Consider the following 19,480-nt stretch of genomic DNA (forward strand, 5'->3'; position numbering starts at 1 on the left):
CTGTGCAAAATTGCGACGTACGCCATTGATTTTCCGGGGAAAAATGCTCTGCCAAATGATGAAAGTTTTCACTCAAGATACTTCTGTTTAGTACTCCGACTTCATTCGTTCATAGTTTTGAATGCAGTAACATCGATAATTTAGTAATTTTTAAATTATATTTCTAAATAGAGAAAAAGCGGTTCAAATTAAAACGCATTAGAAGCGATCAAGTTCGGAAGATTTAAGATTAGAACTTGAGTATTAGGAGAATGGAAGTATTATAGGCAAGGATCGCAACCAAGGCCGTTTACTTGAATTTTGCCTCATTGAAAGTTATTTGTGAATTAAAAGGACATTACTGGGTATAATAATCTAATACTTCAAACAAAGATTGAAATAGCGTTTAGCGTAATTTCAATTATTGTTTTAAAAAATATCCAATTTCCATACTTACAATAACTATCTTTTTATTTTCTTAAGCGTAATCCGTTATTCCATTCCACTACTATCCATTATTAACTCATCCTGTATATTATAAGCTATATTCTTTGAAGTACATTTTACTCCCAGCAGCCATTTTGAAAGTGTTTTCGAACTTCGACGCTTTAAATCTATTATTTAGCGGCTGAAGCGAGTAAGCAGAGTACTCAACTCCAATGTTCAACGTGATTGGCTGAAACCACGATGACGGTGTCGAAATGATTTCTCCGTGGAACGCGTGGCGATATGACGTGTCAAATTTGACATTTATTTGCTACAAAACGGGGTCCATTGCATTATTAGTTCCTGTAACTTTGCCGAATTTCTGCTGCGTTGTTAGAAATAATTTTTTGTTAATAGTGTGAACTTTAGTTATTAAGCACCCTAATCATGGTACGAAATATTTAATCCTTTATATTTTAATTGAGTTTATATCACAAAATCGTCAATTTATGTGTCAGCTAAGCCTTTTTCGTTTAACAGATTGCTTCAATTTTGGGGCAAAAATTCACATTCTGTAGACTTTTCCTCGCTTTCAAATCTTTGTATACAAGAAGATTTCTGTGATTAATACTTAGCAATTCTCTCATTTAGCCAGCCCCTGCAAGTGCAACAAGTGTGGGTGCAGGTGGTAGATCCCCCACCAAAGCGGGAGTACCAAGAGCCTCTACAGGGAGCACTGTGAGACAGAGGAAGACTACAACGACCACCACCACCACTGCTCGTAGGAACACAGGTGCTGGCACTGGGGGAATGTGGAGGTTCTACACTGATGATTCTCCCGGCATTAAAGTGTAAGTAGTTTATCGAGTATGTGGGAAAATTGCGTTAAGCCACATTTTTTGTTTGCAGAGGTCCAGTTCCAGTATTAGTAATGTCACTGACATTTATTGCCTCAGTGTTTCTGCTTCACATCTGGGGGAAGTACACGAGGGCTTAAGAGCAAAAGTTTTGAAGTCATTCCAAGAATATAGTTTAATATGTTTTGATGATTTCTGTTGTTGCATTTTTCGTTCATTCTCTTAACAAGACATTATTATGTGTTTCATATTCTAGTAGTTAAGACTGGATAAATACGGTGTTTCTATATTTCAATAAATTATTATAATAATTTTTTTATATAATAATATTGTAGTTTTATTTGTTAATGAATCTTTGAAGAAAAGGTATTTCTTCTCCTATAGGAAGAGTATCAAATATGGACAAAGTTTTGATAATATATTAGTGGGCACTTAATTGCAATTCAGTGGTAGTTACCATAAAGTTGTTTTCTTTATAATGATCCAAGTAGCATAATCTTTTTTACTGGATTTTCCGATCTAATTGTTATTTGGAGCGTGTGTTTTAAAATTTAACCATCAATGAAAAATAACACTCACTGGGTAACCTCTAGCTGAATATGTACATATCACAGTAACATTAGAGACATGCTCCATAGTTAACATTAATTTTTCCCAGTTCTGGTGGTCCTTCAGACCCAAAGGAAAAGTACCTGCTAGTCCTGGTTTTCTATAGACAAATTCCACACATGACCACTTAATTGCGTCGGTAGTAGTGACCTTGTTCGACAGTGCTTTATCTTCAAGACTGCTCTGACAGCCTATCCCTAATCTTATTATCACTTTTAATGTTACATTCCTAAACTTAAGGACTAACAAATCTCCGACATATACAATAATCATAAGTAACTATTCCTTATATCTGCATCACTTAGCGTTTAACATTTCATATTTTTGCTGAAATTATATTTAACAGACATTTGAAATGAAAAAGAACATGTATTCAAAAATTATTGTTAGCTACTTCAAGAACAATAATTTATTTACTCCACCTCAATATGGTTTCAGAAAGAGTAGAAGCAGCATTTGCCAAGCAGATTTTGTGCCTGATAGGGCATCTCATTGAGGGATTTCATAATAGAGTCCCTGCTCTATGTTTGTTTCTGTCTGAACAGGACTTACAGAGATCAATATGTGTTACAATTTCTAAGTATAATTAGCTGCTTCACATCTTTTTACCGCTAACAGCAGTGGTCTTTTGCTGACAGAGATCTCTTAGGGCATCCCTCAGGGTTCTATCCTGGGTCCTATTCTTTTTGACGTAAATGATTTCTCTTTTATACAATATTTTGAGAAATTTATGCGATGATACAGCTGTCTGGATTGTTAAGAATTTTTTATAGGATTGCATTGACAGTTTTGCTGAGGCTGTGACTGCTGCAGACCTAGTTTTCTTGAAATAGGTTCTTGTTTAATAACAGAACTGAGAGGGTTGTGTTTATCTTGGGTGATCTAGGGCAGTAACCCTAGCGAGATTAACAAATTCTTTAGTGTTATCCTGGACCGACGAGACTACTATGCAAAGATATGCAAATGCTTTGTGCAGAAAGATTTTTTTCGAACCCACACACCCCGGAAAATCTCATGAATAGTGTATTGCAGTATTATCAGATATACATATAGTTTTTACATTGTTTCATTTGCATATTGTTATCTTGGCCTGCGGACTTTTTGTAAGGATAAATAGGGTATTCTCATTGCAGAGAAAGGTTGTATGATTCATGACTTCAGATATAGGGAGATTGGCAGAGAACGTGTTTAGTCGACAACATTCCGATTTCTTAAAAATGCTTTACTTTGTTCTAATACAATTTTCCCACTTCTGCAATTTTTCTTCATAGGGGTCACAAAGTGTATACAACTTTCGCCAATTTGTTTACTTCAAATAAATACATACAAGTTAAGGCTAAACGGCTATAAATAAAATTACCAAATATTTACAATTTTAAAAATATTCACAGGCATTCTTTCTAAAAAACTTAATTTTTAAGTACTTGGCGATTGCTCGACAAGCATAGAAACGTTCTTTACTAGCAACAATCTCTCTTGAGGAAGTGCGTTAACCCGAGTTTTAATTAATGTGCCTTTGCTTAATTAAGTATGCGATTAAACTGAAATATAAAGAGCTACCTACAGTCTTCTTAAGAAAATCTAACAAACACAATTTAATAAAAACGAAAAATATATATTTTTTAGAAAAATCAATAAATTTTCTTCATTGCTGGTTTATCACTGAATGAAATTTTGGAACTGTCCCATTTAATTAAAAAGAGTTTAGTGCTTTAGCATTAAACTAAAGTAGTAAATAATACGTATATTATTATAGACTTAGTTGTATCGAGATGCTCGTACAACTTGTAACAAAATCGTAACGCTTCCGACACATTAATATCTGTAGAGTATAAGAGAAAATCCTAATGACATCAGGTCTTCGCTTTTCTCAAGACGCGTACATCCTCCTAAGGTCGCATTGATACCGATCCTGTATGTCTTTTCTTTTAATCTTAAATGCGGCAGTTACCAGACCCATATCGGGGGACCATACTTCGGCTACCAGTTTCACTGCATGAGGAATTTCAAACTTTTCCAATTTTCCTGGGAAAAAAAATAATAATACACTTAAAAGATCTCCCCCGAGAAAATTGCAAATATACCTCGTTTTCCATGTTCACCCAACTCTTTCAATACCGCCTTTTCAATTTCTGGGTTTTCACATAGTTCCTCAAAGTTTTTGTCTCCGAGTCCGATTTTATTCGCCAGTTCTGTAAGATTAGGCTGATTGGGCACCACCAAAGCTACGCAATACTGTTTGGTCGATTCACCGTAAACGCAGATGTTGTCCACCAAAGGGCAAGTTTTTAGCTGTGATTCTACTTTGCCTAGCGAGACGTATTCACCGGCTTGCAGTTTCACCAAATCCTTTTTACGATCTGCACAAAGAAGGTGTTACAATAATTTACTGATTTGTAAATAATTGTCGGAATTAGTAATAAACGGTAATATACTAAAAATGATTTTAATCCTTTTTATAAGACAGAAAACAGACTGATGTTAAAATAGATAAATCAGCATCACATCCAGTTATAGTAATTTCAGGGGTTCCTCAGGACGATAGTTTGTTACCCTTCTCTTATTCAATATATTTATAAATGATATATTGATATATAGATTGATATATTTATAAATACATCAACATCTATCTTGCATTTTCTGGGATTTGTTAAAGAAACACAATACGGTTTACTAATTTCCATACGCTGAAGGTATTGTACACTTTACTTATTAGGTAAATTTTCAATTGAAAATCCGAAATAACATTTTTTATTACCCTTCTAATCATGTTCGGTAACTTACCGATAATAGTGGCAACTCCATCATCATGCACTTCACCAATATCCCCAGTTCTGAACCACCTTTTCCCATCAGCTTCCAAAAAGTCCTCATCGGTCTTATCTGGCAATTTATAGTACCTAAACAAATGAAAATGTTCCACGTATTCTTTTTTTTCGAATAATAAAGCTCTTACCCTGCACTAACGTTGTCTCCTCCCACCAATATCTCTCCTCGAGGATAGGGTTTATCCGTTACCCTATAGTTGCCTTCTTCCCAGTTAATTATCTTAATTTCGCATATTGTAGTAGGAGCCCCGACTCGTCCGAAAGACTTATCAAAGACTAAAACAAAATCAATAGTGAAAATATTGAGAACCATTGAAATTACTCACAGTCTTGGACGCATGCACAGGAGGTAGTTTCGGTCAATCCGTAGCCTTGCAGAATCGTGACGCATAGACAATTATTAATTTGTTCGTGAGTTTCTGGTGATAAAGGAGCTCCTCCGGAGATAATCAGCCTTACACATCCTCCCATTAATTGACGAATAGGTGCGAAAATTATCCTAAATGATAGGGATTTTAAAAACGTTTCGTTACATGTTAATAATATCTCACTTGTTAATAAGAGGAGTATCATAACCTCTCCTTATCCACTTCGTTTTGTAATCATACGAGAACTTGAAAAGCAATTTCTTGAAGTCGCTGCTTTTGCTGACTCTGTCTTGGATGGTTTTGGAGATCCTATCCAAAATTAGCTAAAGAAAAATATTAACTGTAAAAAGACAGCAACTTTTTGTGAAAGGAATATTTACCGGAACGCTGGTCATGCAAGTTGGTTGTAGAACCGAAGCGTCCCCCTTGGTGCCCTTTTTTATTTTGCTCGCCGAGTCGATCATGGTTAAAGCGTTTGAATACCCGATAGGAACACCGGCACAAAGACAAACAGTTTCAACCAGCAATTCAAATACATGAGCTGAAATAAAGACCCCATTTATTTACCATAATTGGTCAATATCTTTGAAACCTCACCTAAAGGCAAAAATCCAATCATAACATCCTCCTCATAAATATCAGTAGCATCGCAAAAGGCCTTGAGCGTAGCGATTAAATTCTTGTGCAAAATTATCACCCCCTTGGGCACACCTGTGGAGCCGCTTGTGTACATGAGAATTGCAGTATCATTAGTATCTGGAGGAGTGTCAGCTGAAAATTTAATTTAGTTGAATTAACTTAAAAATTCCTCAATTAAAAGTTCACAAAAAGACGTGGTTTGCTGTTGGATTTGTCTTCATGCCAGTATGTGTAATGCAAGTGCATTTACACATATTGGGCTCTAGAGAAACTTGTCCAAAATATGCCTGGGGTCATTAATTTTTACCAATTTTACATAAAATTTCCCCATTTCCCAAAATGTCTAAATCTAAAACCAACCATAGCCGGAATTTCTTCCTTTCTTCAATATATCAGTAAAACTGATTATATTTGTCCCCTCTGGGTAGCCAGTTTTCTCCAAATCCTTCAGCTGATCTTCCATATAAACCAGATTCCTCACCTTGGGAGTGAGGGCCAGGATTTTTTTGAACTTGGGCATCAGCTCATAAGATGTGATCACTGTTGTTACTTCAGTTTCATTAATACCATGAGCTATAGCTTCGTCACCTAAAAAGCAATGTCAGTGCAAATTCTTAATCTAGTTATTATAAATATGAACTCACCTAAAGTGGCGTAGATAGTGACTAAGGGAATGTTTTGTTTGAATAGTCCATGCGCAGCAATCATCCATTCGGACCGAGTTTCCGCGAAAATCACCACATTCTCTTTAGGCTTACATCCGAGTTCTCTAAGCCCTTTACCGAAGTTGCATGCCAGGGTATCTACTTCGGAGTAGGTTTTCCAACGGTATTCGCCCATATTAAACTTAAAAGAGAGTGAAAAATAAGTGTTTTAGAAGGATTGGTAGATTGAGTTTGATCTTTTGTTTCTAATTTATGGTGAAATAACACCTCATTAACAAAGATGCTTTTTCCAAATTCTTTATATCTCAAAATCTACAGATCTCGAGCAAACAAATAATGTACATGTTGGTCCAAACTGGAGCACCACGACTGATTTTTTAAAAATTATTGTGACCAAGATATCTTGTCAGATTTTCTTTTAAAAAGACTCAATAAACCATTATAAAAAAAGGTTAGAATATATTTGAAGATAAAGAAAAGATGTGGAGTTAGGGGTGAGAAAGTGGACATGGCAATGCTGCTTATAAACAGATACATTGAATTGAGGCAACTAAGAATATAGTGCTTTACTACGAAATACTACAGTACTGCCACTGTTAGAAATAAGAACGTCTTGAGGTTTCTTCAACGCATAAGCCAATAACAATTAATTGCATAATTTAAAATTATCCTAAGAATTGAATCAATGTGAAATGGAGAATGTTTCTGAACGAATTCTGTTCTTTTTAAATTAAGCGAAAACAATTTTTTGGTCCTAAAGACGAAAAAAGTAACTGGAAAATGCAATGAAACAAAATTGAGGACATCAGGGTACAACCTAAAATGTAAGTTTTGGGTAATTTAAGGAATTTGGCCATTCATCATTTTGTCCACAAATTATAATGATGGAGTACGTTTGATATAAAGTTGAACGTTGCCTTTTCCCAAGTAAAGAAAAGTGTTTTTACTATTAAAACAACGTCAAGAAACAATATAAATAATTTTTCCAATTTTCGGATTTGGTCTGATATTTGGCTAGAACTAGTGGAATTTTTGTGTACTGAGATTTAATTCTTCCCATCTCTTATATTTTTCAAGTTTTCAACAATGAAACCCGAATTTGCGTCATGAAAATGGTAGCACCTATACAATAGGTGCTACTATTTTCATTTCCGAAGACGAATCACCATCTTAATCATGACGTATTCATACCTTCTTGAATACTCTTCCATTAGACTGCACTTCATCTTCTTCACCAAAAATCTCCCTAGTACCTAGACACCTCTTATTGGGATACTTCTTATTGACAAATCCCAACAGTTTATACATGGTGTCGACTTTATCACGAAGAAGGGCAATGTGCAAAGGACCGGGCTGCATTGTTGACCTATAGGTGATGCTCGTAGTGTCTTGATTAATTGGTTGGGCCTATCAGAAAAAAGAATAAAAATTACCATCTCTCAGATAGCAATTAAAATACATGTGACAAGGAAGAGCATACATGCAAAATCGCATGCGAAAGGCACTCTATCTTGGGGCATATCCTTATCATTATCATTCATTAACCTAATTTAGTAGTAGTGTGATTACTAGGAATTATGAAAAATATTATGATTAATGTCGCGTAATTGGCAAATAAAGCCTAATATTAGAAACATGTTACGTTGTCATTAATGTTTTCATGAACTTTGAGTAACATCTGCGACCTTATATCTTATGCAATTCGCTTCATTTATGTATACAAATAAGTATGAATTAAATAAACAATTCAGAGGGCCATTTACCAAACAACATTTCCTGCAATTTTTACCATCTTATTATACCTTATAAGTATTATTATTAATCGTAGGAGGGGTCTCTACGAATTGGTTAGACAATTCCTTCATTTCAATGGCGACATCGTCTTTCTTATTACCTTCACGTTCGGTCAAAACAATAAAACCCTATAAAGAAATCGGTTAAGGACATGGCGGACATGTGAACAAACCAACACCACAAGCTATACGAAGGATCATCTTTTGGTTTGTGTGGATGGAAATGAATGCTTGAAGCATAACCTTGATATTGCCAATTATATAAAAACATTAATCTAATTATTGTTATTATTACCTAAGAATCGATTAAATTCAAATTACTTCCATTACTTGCGGAATAATGATCTTTTATTATTAGCAGATGAGAGGGATATAAACACTCGTGTCTATAGCCCTCTCATCTGCTCTTGCATGATCACAAGAATGATGGGTGGAATTTTACATTACAGCTAAAACTCTAAAAAACATGAGAGTGGGAGCCAAAAAGGTAAAATAATGTGATCTGATTTGTAAAGTAAATGGTGACAGTGCAAGAATCTTAACAAGCGTTCAAGGCCATACACATTCGAAACTACCGCGTTTTTTGTTGTATTTTTTGCTTCTACTATTATTAATAGCGGGCAACTAATTCGTATTTAATATAAATGTTTTAAACAGCGCTAAAAACTCCATTGAACATCAAGCGATCAAAGGGACTTGGGGGTTGTTTTGTTGATTATCTCTAGAGTATCAAATTTTATACCTTAACTAGAGGAATAATCAACAATTCAACTTTTTAATTGACAAAGCACATTCTAATTTAGGACATTTAGGACGTCACAATGCATACTACTATCATGCACAAGCCTGATCTGATGGACGAATAGCCGGATCAAGGCTCAAATTCTAAAAAAAGTGAATCCTGACCTTGATCTTCCTTGCATGTTGTCTCTGCTGCCAAGGCCTTTGGAGGAGTATGTAGATGGGGAATGTGAGGAGGTCGTAGACGAAGGCTAGAACCTTTATAGCGCCCAGCGCCAGGGTGAAACCGAAACCCTCCATATCACTGAAACAAAGGAAAGAAAATGAGTACTACTTAATCATACAATGTTTTAATATCAATTTGGTCAATAAAACTGACCAACACGTAATAATCTATAAATTATCATTAATAACAATGGATAACAATAGGATTGTTCCTAATTGTTTAGTGTTATAATAACAAGTTATGAGATAATACAAAAATTATCCTCGTGAAATGAAATCAAAGAGGACCTTGATAAGCCAGAATTATGATGTTTCTAGACTTTAATCCCTATTGGGAAACTGCACTTTAACCTGAAGCTCAGCTTCTTAATGCGACTGGGACGTCGTCTAACGACATTGAATTTTCTACGTTCACGAGATGGTGAAAAATAACATTATGTACATATTAAATAATGAGAAGTTATTCAGTGAGGGTCACAGAATCTCCTGAAGAAATTACTCGAAACGTATTTTTTACTCGACACATTTCACCAATTGTGTGCTGCATGTTCAAAAATAATCTCCATTGTGACAATCTCCAGACATTATAAATCTCTCATTTATTTATTGTTTACTCATATGGGTGACCATAAATCCACACACTCGGAGGAATTGGTGACTTTATCAAAAATTAATTTTGACGCACACTATATATGCAGCAAGAACATGAATCATATTGGTGACTCAACTCGTTCAAAAATTACATTCAAAACCTTTAAAAGCCCAACTAATGAACTTCGACGGGGAGATGTATCAGCTCCTGTTAACCGAACAAAATTAGAAAATTATCTGCAGGTCAAGAACATGGCTCCTAATCTCATAAGTTCAATCATCAATTAGGTATTTGGATCATGATGTAACGAATCCCGCAACCAGACATTTCTATAGCACTAATCCAGGTTATTAACTTACCTCTCCCAACAATCGAACGCATTATCACAAACGTAAAAAATCTAATTCTCTTAAGATTAGTTCTCCATCAATATTAATTTAAACGGAATAATCACAAAACTTTGCCCTATCATGCTTAACCAAGCTCAACCTACCTTCCGACATACATATCAGCACCGAAACTCCTCCAGACCAATAGCAACAAACAATCCCTAAAAATAAGATCACAAACAAGGAACAAACCCCTTGGACGACCACAAACTATATCACAGCTAAGGATAAGGATCACAAGGGCAGGAACAGGATAAACCACAGTCTACGATGCCGCGGACGCGAATGATCTTCTAGAGTGACGAGTGATAAAAACAGAAAAGCAGAGAAATTGTGTGCGATAAGAAAATCAAAATTCAATTATTAAATTTTTTCTGATTCAACTTTATACTGATAAGGGCTGGTCGAGTGAACTGCTGGCATTGTAATGGAGGCAAGCGAATGTGTGATATTCATCTATCTTGCAGATATCGGGGCATTATTGCGGTATTAAGAGTACCAGATCCTGTAATACAAACGATTTGCAGGTGTGTGTATTGTTTTTATTATCGATGCATTGTTATTTGGAATTAATGAATTTTAAACTAATAAATGGAATTATTGTTCATCAATGAAATAGAAACGATTTATCTTTCACTATTTTGGCGCCAAAGTTAACAGCAAATATTCTTGGGATGCATCACATAGCTAATTGAGGGACTAATTAGAATGTGTGTGCTACCAAATATTTTAATTAACTAAACGATAATTTTTAAGGATTTCTTGGCAATTTGGTGAATAAATAATTGTTTGTATTAATACAAAATTCTCCAAATTTCAAACAGATGGCTCTGGGTCCGCCGTTACTGCCGCGTCACACAGTGGTTGAAAATTGTGCGAAGTGAGTAAAATGTTTTTCATATTTCATTTTTGACTGTCAAATTGCAATTTCAAAGAAATTAAATTAATTAATTAGTAACCCTCAAACTTTAGCACGGCGTAATTCAATAAAACGTGGAAATTTAAGGCTTAAATTAAACGGCTGCTTTTTGGTATTTTAGCCCACTGAACATTTCTAAGGCTTAAGGTTTAGCAGGACCGTAATGGAGATAATACTTAAATTTCAATGTTGCCTAAAAATTAATAACGCGCCTCCGAGATAGACCTATGCATTTAACATCTAAAAGACTTATTATTTCTTTAGCGGTTAAGACCCCTTAACAACTTTTCTAGGAGTTTTTCAACAAACTAAACTATATTTGAACTGTCGATCTGCGGTCGGTTCAGCGTCACAGCATAATACCTGCCTTTTACCATTTTAATTATCATTATCTTTTTGCAACTTCTCAAGGACGCGGTAATGGCAGTGAGAAAGAAGCAGCCGGTAAGGAAGTTTGTTTCATGAACAAAATAACGAAAATGAATGGGACACATAAAATTTGTGTAATTTAAAACTTAAAACTGACAGGAGCATTAATAAACATAAATTTTGGAAATCGGGATAAAACGTAGTTAATAATGATCAATGAGTTTTGCTTTAAAGGAAATTTATATATATTTAATTAATTGCTATGACCAATTACTAATGGACTTTTCCCTACATTTTCCTAGTGCATTTTTGTCTCTTTAGAAAACCGTAATATTTAAATAAACATCCTTGTTTCGATGGTGCTATCTATGACTAACAACGTGACTGGATTGCGCCCTAATTACAGACACGAATGTACTTACAAAATATGAATCCTAACCGTCAGCTAGTAGTAGCTTTTATTTAGTAATCCTAACTAACAATAATTCTTGACAAATTAAGATTTAATAGAAAACAGATAAGTTTTAATCCATATGCGGTTTTTAATAAATCATCCAGGGATAAAGTGTCTGGGCTGTCTGGGCGATAGAGATAAAAAGGGTACTCCTTTCAGTATTTCCAAGATGATATAATTTTTTAAAATGTTTTTTTAGACAAACATTTAATCATAGTATCAGTCAATAAATGGTTTGGACTTCAGACTTAGCCCAATGGAATGGTGACGTTGGAAAAGTATCGTCCTTTGACTCAATAAAAATTATGAATATTGTAAAGAAATTGCATTTGAACCATTTTATACAGGGTGTAACATTTAACTTGAGACACGTGCTGGTACTACTTGTGGAGAAGACAATCAAGTAGCAGTTTTAGGTGCTGTGGCTCATAATCCCCATGCAAGTACAGGAGAAATATCACCGCAATCAAGTACTTCTCATATGAGTGTGTAGAGAATGCTGAGGATGCACAAGTTTCATCCTTATTACATCTCTTTATACTAACAACTCCATGGGGTAGATTTTCAAAATTGAGTAACGTTTTGTCAATGGACACGTGAATTCAACAATACCCCAATTTTTTCCTTTACGTTCATATTGTTTTCCGACGAATCGTCTTTCACAAATCATGGCATCGTTAATAGGCACAACATGCGTTATAGGGAATGTAAAAAACCTGCATTGGCTTCGACAAGTTGAGCACCAGCCTTGGACTGCCAACGTATGGTGTGGAATCATTGGCAGTAAACTTATCGGTCCCTACGTAATTGAAGGCAACTTGAATGTTCCAGAATATTTTGGAAAATGAGCTGCCAACATTGCGCGAAGACGAGCTTAGAAGTACGGCAGAACATGTGGTTACAGCATGTTGGTTGTCCAGCACACTATTTGGTGGTAGCACGAGAAGTTCTTAATCCTGAATTAAATTATCGTTGCATCGGTAGAGCTGGTCCAGTGAACTGGCCTGCTAGATCACCAGACCTTATTTCGCTAGATTTCTTTTTGTGGGGCTATCTTAAAGACGAAGTTTATAAACAAGTACCAACCACATGTAAGAATATGAATGTGCATATCAGAAATGCTTGTACCTAAATTCCGCCAGACGCACTTCTCGGTTGCGTTCGGTCGTTCGAAATGCCGATTAATAAGTGCTTAATAAAGTTGAAGACCACTTACTTTAAAAACTAACTGCAAAAAGTTTATGTTTACATTGATTTTAGAGCAGGTTTCACCAAACATTCCGGTAAATTATAAGCGAAAGAAAAATTAAAATTCGTTGACTACAGCTATCGTGAATCGAAAATGTTCCGAATAAATTCTACATGTTTTTTGCCGTAGAATTAGAATCTGCAATAAAAAGTAGGGGATGCCATTTAAGAAATAAAAGTTACTCCCATCCCCCCACAAGGCAAAGGGGCACTCATTTTAGCATCAATGTGTTTCCCTCGTGGAATAATTAAACATTTATAATAAAAATTTTTTTCGTAAAGCGCTTATTATTCGAGATATTGCGATGCCTCGAGTTAAATGTTACATTCTGTATATGGGAACACTATTAACAGAGCTCTTTTTATTGCCTTTATACTTTTGTTTGTGTTGTTTGTGAATTGGGAGTGAGGGTCCATAAAGATCGTACCTTTAAGTTTTTCCTATATTCAAAATGTAAATTGTTGCACTAGAACCATTCGATTTTTCCAGAAAATGCTGTAATCTGCATATTATGTGGTTTTAGTAGATAGATTCATATAGGAGAGGACAACAACATAAAAGATAAAGAGTAGTAATCCACGGATCAGCTGCAATTGGACCTATGTCGATTTATTTCAAGTCCACTTCTAATGGTACCATATTATCTAACATATATTTATTAATTCGTAAAAAAAAACAATCTCTAACATTATGTACTTGCCTGATGAAACTGACCCGTATAGCAGATGGAGTTACACGATATTTTTTAGTGAAAAACGAACCAATTAAAGTCCAGAAAGGATATATTATAGATAAGAAGTCTTTATGAAATAAATACTATAAACTGAATCTATAAATAAAATTTTCAAACGATGAGGTGACTGATAAAGTCAACTTGAACAGTACTTAATAAAAAGATGAGTATTTTTTTAATACGATTATTTTACTTGATGTGAATAATTTTGGGGATCATTAACGTTTTTTGTCATATATTATACCTGAAGAATATCACTGCAAGGAATTTTTTAACAAACACACCTTGATAATAATTTATACAATGAAGTAATAATTAAGAAAGTTCAAATTTTTAGTAGGAGAGACCAAACTTTTAATTAAAATTTTAAAAGAGTGTTAGAGTTTCAATAAAATTCCCAAATAATACCCATGTATTGCTGCTATACTTACCGAATAATGATCAAAATTTTTTATTCAAAACAAGCGACGTATTGTTTTAATAAAAGGTACAAGACTACTAAAATTTCAGCAGAACTTATGATGTTCACGACGTACCAAGAATGAACTTCTTAATTTTTGATGAATGGGCTGATAAGGTATACTGTAAAATTACAACTTTAGTGTGACATATTAAAAAGCTTAAATTATATTAAATTGAAAATGATATTCAAGTAATCCCTATAATCACAAACAAGTGAAAATACATAAAAGTTTCTTGGGGCATTAAAAAACCGAAAATAAGATCTAAAAGCCATTTAGGTGTTAAAAATACCGGAAATCTTATTGAAAAATCTTTAAAATCCCCGATATTCTGATTTGAATACTGAAAAAACTAACTTATTTTTAATCTGAAATGAAGAATAGCACTACTAGGATGTTACTGGAGTTACCGTTAATAAGGGTTTTGTTAAATGTCCAATTAAACTTGCTTAAACTGCGGATTCGCCAAATTGTCAAGGAGTGTTAAACCTCCTTCGGAATTTTGTAGAAAAAATTCTAACTAATAAAACTCCTACATCCACTCCTGTGCAATCTAAGCAAATTTCATTAGATCAATGAAACTTAGTAATAAACGAAATTCATCGTGGTTCAGCTTCAAAATGACAACGCAATTAATTAATTTCTCGAAAAACTACAGGGTTCAACTATACTAAAAAAATTACAAGTTAAGCCTCACCTATTTATTTTAAATTAAAACCCCCTGTATTCACAATTACCGAACTGAATCCCACCTAATCCTGAACAATAATTTACACGTACACGGTGCTTTTACCGTTATATAGATACCGACTGGCACTCAACTAAGGGTCATAAATTAACATTGCTGCTAACTGCTTAACCATCATATCATTTTCGTGGACCTGCCGCTATCTCATCCTTGGAGACATTGAATTATCTTACCTTATCAATAGAGTAATTATTTACTACCTTTATTTAAAATGTCTCGTAAGCTTGGAGCTCCTTCTACTGTTGGACAAGTGCTGGTGGATTGACGAATTCTTGCTATTATAAAATTAACATCAAATAACAATACATATAATTGTTGCAAATTAGGACGATTTGATTTCTTTCACTAATGTATTTGCTAATTTCATTAACTTTTATTGAGTATTACTGGATCAACGCATAGGAAACGAGTGAATTAACAGCAACTTGAGTAATGGATTAAAGCGTACTCCAAAGAAAGGTATTATTTGAAGAAGATAATCATTGAAACAAATTTTAGCATTAGCAAAAATGTTTTACATGTGCGTAAATGACTTTATAATAACGCACTTAAATAGTAAAAAATAATTTATGATTCGAGTCGTGCGATCCGAATGTTGGTCTAATGATCAAGGTCTTTGAGTTTTTCAAAAAACACGGTAAAGATACAATCAGCAGGTTCGGTAAACCATGGCTAAAAATTGATCTGTAGTACAATAACAATTTTTTTGTTGTTGGAAATGATGGAAAAAATTGTAGAATACAGGTGACTGCTGAAACAAAAACTTGACCGCAATAATAGGAGCGTTCAAAAACCGCAAAGCAAGAATGAGATGACAAATATTGTATAACAAAATTGTTGACTAAAATATATACCTGCACTTCAGGTTTCCTCAAAAGCATCTCCACAAATTAAAATTCGGAAAAACAATACTTAAACATCGTATCAATATTATCATACCTTATCAGAATTCACTATTTTCCGAAAATATGCAGTAATTTGTTTTTCCGATGTTTGTCCATTTAAACCAAACTTCCCCTTTGATACTACTGATTCAATAAGTAGTAACGAACAGGTAGAATGCATACCCTAATGAAACAATACTACAAACACAATAAGTGAAACAATTAACTCAACAATCGCGATAACGGCGAATAAATCTATGATGTCAGCTTCCAAAGTTCAGAGGCGTAAAGTATTTTAAAATTCAATCTTTTTAATTTATGTACGTTTGCCTATAAAAAAAAAATTACTTAGTGGTTTTTAATGAGCATTCAATTATTGGTGTTTTTCCAGCACTTTCCTAATTTATATCACTATATTTATAATTACTATATATCACTATCTATATTATTAATACATTTATTAGTAAGAAAATTTGGCTGAAAAGCGGCATCCTTATTGTCTTCATCATGGTCCCATAAATACGCAAATTTAGAAGGAATCTCTAGTTTATAGAGAGCGTTTTCCAAACCACTGGTTAGTAAATTGTACACCAAATCATCCCGATTTAGCTTTTTGGTGATGGTGATCCTCCTCTGATCTCCCTTGCCCTCACTCTTTGATTTTAGCCCAAATTTTGAGGCAATTTTATGAATGTGCGCTCTCTCCTCTGACGTGAAATTTGGATCGAACTTGAGCAGACTTATTTTATCTGATTTCGTATAATCTTCAAGAATACTGTGAATTTTTTTGAAAACGTTGTCTACCCCAAGACCTTGTCTGCTGACATTTTGGTCTATGGTTTCAGCTACAGTCCTCTCCTCACCCTGTTCATTAACACCCAGCCCTTTTCCACCCCAGCCCATTTTCAGCATCATTTGATGTGCTTTACTGCCTTCCAAATTATGCTGAGACTTATTACCTTCTTTCTCACCTTGCTCTTTAGTTAAAACTTCCTCAAAGTCATTTTTTTTTGCAATATAAAAACAGTCTTTTTTTAAAGTCACTAAAGCTTGTTCGGCCAAACCATGCCTTGCTAGTTGCTTTGAGGAAAATGAGCCTCTGACTATGTCTTCCTGGCCAATCTTCAAGACATATTCCCCAGTTGGGCATTGCTCCACTATCATTTGTAGTTGGCAATTATCAGCAGCACCTTGCAAAGTTTGAATAGCATTGTCGATTGTCTGAAGAAATATCAATTTTGCTCTTACACCTTCCTGGGTGAGGACCCTATCAAGGAAAGACTTAGCTTTCAGTTCCAAAGGGCTCAGTTCTGTGACAACAGTAGTTATATTTACAACTTCAGTTTGTCTACTATTACTGCAAGCCTGGTTGTTCTCTAATTCTCTACCTCTACTGTCAAAAGTTCTTTCACAGTAATAGTTTTGCCAAGGGGGTGCTCTTCTAGGATACTTGTTATTTCTGTGTTGATGGCTAAAATGGTTGTAGTAATGACCCCTACATCTACCTGCCATAGACTGATTTGTATTCTGTTGTGGGAGTCTTCTTTCCTCAGGTCTGTGATTTCTATTTTGATGTGGGGATCTTCTTTCATATGGGTTATGTCTGTTGTAGCCCAATCTGTTGTGTTCCATTTTTTGATAGTCAGAAGTAGGTACTTCAGATGACTAAGTAGTATTCTTCTGGTCAAATTTTACGCTAAAATATGAAAAATTTCCTTTCAGTGATGCTATAAATGAGACAATATTCTGAATATATTTATTGAGTGAGTAAATGCTGAAACACTGAAGTCCCAAACAATTAATTCAAATGAAATTTACCAAAGGAATGTTTTCCATATTGTAGGGCAAAATTGTTTAGTATTTGATACAGTCAAGCCTTGGCTGAATGTACCTTTTGATTCATTCATTGAGATAGTAGAGTGTATTTTAACAGCTAAAGACCCCCACTTTTTAATGGTATTGGCTAGTAATTTTCTCATATTCCAAGTCACATAACAGTATAAAGCCAGAATTATAAATTCAACCTAATGACAAATATGGTTCACATTGCTGTAATGTTATTGTTAATGTAAGTTTGCTCCCGAAAGTTGCACAAGTGCAACTTTTTATCTCTCCTAAGTTAACAGTGTCTGTCTGATCAACAAAAACTTAATAATTATTCTATTAAGAGAACACCTGCTCATTAATTATTTATGCTATCACTAATTATTCTTTAGTCAAATAATTTTGTGTATTCTACTTTTCCTTTTCTGTTTCTTTTGTGGAGGATATTACATGTCTTTCAAAAAAATAGATGTTACAGCAATCACAAAGGACTGCAAATGATTACATATCAATATAGTGCTACCACACCACTATTGAGTTCAAATTCTTACATTATCAATAACAAATAAAAATATGCAAACATTAGGTTACCTGAATTTATATTTCCAACTTAAGTAGGTACATAAAATATACCATTGAAGCTACTGATAAGATACATTGATGCTCCCTGTATCCACTTTGATTGACATAGATTTAAAGGAGATTTGCTTTCAAAATTATAACTAATTTCTTTACTAATTTTACTCTTTTTTAACAATTTTATTCCCTACTTTCCTATGAAAGCCAAACAGTTCTTTTTTTATTTTAGCTCAGTAGCAGTAAATTTCAGTGTAAAATTTCGAGTTGTATTACAAAACTTTTAAGTCATGATCTTGACTCAAAATTTTACATTAAAACATGAAATAAAAAAACTTTTTTGAGAATTTTAAAAGGTCCTTCCACACCTTTCTAATTTTCTGAGTAAATTGTTCTGATTATTAGCTTTATTGTAAATTCAATCTCAATAAGGCTTAAACTGGGTATCCAGGGCATGCCTCTAAAAACTTTGTACTAGAACCCCAAAAAAACTAGGAAGAAAAGCACTTTACCTGTGATATTTCCTGCTAGTTTGAAATTTATATTACGGTATAAATTAGGTACTTGACTCAATCTGACTTCGAATAGGGGGCTGTAACCTTGTCACAGACCTTGGTACCATTGCAATGATATTCCAGTCATAATAATAAGTACAAATAATATAAAGCAAAGACTTACCGACCACGTAATGAATAAACACAGAACCGACGAAAATCAGGCACTAATAAAGTCTAACTTCAACAACTTTGTGTAAAAAAATTACTCCTTTGAGGGGGTATTTTTTATCTTTAAAAAATCATGATAAAACGCATTTCGAATCTCATAAACGTCTCCTCTTTCACATATCGCATATGACGTGCCCTATCAGGTAAAAGTAGAACACGAATTCAGGAAAGCTGCATCTCTGTTATATACGCTACAAAGCGATTTAAGACAAACAAGGAAAACATAATCTAGTTGTCTTAATGCTAGTGCGTAAAATTGTTTTTCTGTGGAACATCTAGTTTATCAGGCTGTTGATTGGTGGAAAATGTGGCGTGATGACGAAAGAGTGAGCGAAAATAATCCATTGGCTGTGTAAATAATGTAAATTTTAACATATTACTTTCTTTTGATGTTGTATTTTTAAAAATAATAGGTAAACTAAGGTAT

The 19,480-nt window shown here is 34.2% G+C and overlaps 3 protein-coding genes across 7 annotated transcripts; 1 reads left to right on the forward strand and 2 right to left on the reverse strand.

Moving 5' to 3' along the window:
• The first annotated feature begins 701 nt into the window (after positions 1–701).
• Sec61beta (Sec61 translocon subunit beta) lies at positions 702–1,573 on the forward strand. Its single transcript, XM_066404366.1, has 3 exons — positions 702–855; positions 1,057–1,256; positions 1,315–1,573. Exons 1-3 carry the CDS (start codon positions 853–855, stop codon positions 1,400–1,402), a joined length of 291 nt encoding a protein of 96 aa, XP_066260463.1. The 5' UTR covers positions 702–852; the 3' UTR covers positions 1,403–1,573.
• A 1,926-nt stretch (positions 1,574–3,499) lies between these two features.
• On the reverse strand, positions 3,500–19,028 carry Acsl (Acyl-CoA synthetase long-chain). 5 transcript variants are annotated; one of them, XM_066404295.1, is made up of 14 exons: positions 19,007–19,028; positions 9,071–9,209; positions 8,174–8,293; positions 7,563–7,778; positions 6,351–6,552; positions 6,067–6,294; positions 5,665–5,838; positions 5,448–5,608; positions 5,251–5,390; positions 5,026–5,198; positions 4,828–4,975; positions 4,656–4,771; positions 3,956–4,231; positions 3,500–3,896 (listed from the first exon to the last, which is right to left on the reverse strand). In XM_066404295.1, exons 2-14 carry the CDS (start codon positions 9,203–9,205, stop codon positions 3,742–3,744), a joined length of 2,244 nt encoding a protein of 747 aa, XP_066260392.1. In that variant the 5' UTR covers positions 9,206–9,209; positions 19,007–19,028; the 3' UTR covers positions 3,500–3,741. The 5 variants fall into 5 exon arrangements, with proteins under 5 accessions (XP_066260392.1, XP_066260393.1, XP_066260391.1 ...); XM_066404296.1 differs by lacking the exon at positions 19,007–19,028 and adding an exon at positions 15,984–16,006; XM_066404294.1 differs by lacking the exon at positions 19,007–19,028 and adding an exon at positions 14,994–15,111.
• LOC136418278 (NF-kappa-B-repressing factor-like) lies at positions 16,336–17,750 on the reverse strand. Its single transcript, XM_066404303.1, has one exon. It carries the CDS (start codon positions 17,558–17,560, stop codon positions 16,355–16,357), a length of 1,206 nt encoding a protein of 401 aa, XP_066260400.1. The 5' UTR covers positions 17,561–17,750; the 3' UTR covers positions 16,336–16,354.
• Positions 19,029–19,480: the final 452 nt, after the last annotated feature.

The sequence above is a fragment of the Euwallacea similis genome, chromosome 34 (genome assembly GCF_039881205.1).
Source record: "Euwallacea similis isolate ESF13 chromosome 34, ESF131.1, whole genome shotgun sequence".
NCBI classification, from domain to species: Eukaryota; Metazoa; Arthropoda; class Insecta; order Coleoptera; family Curculionidae; genus Euwallacea; species Euwallacea similis.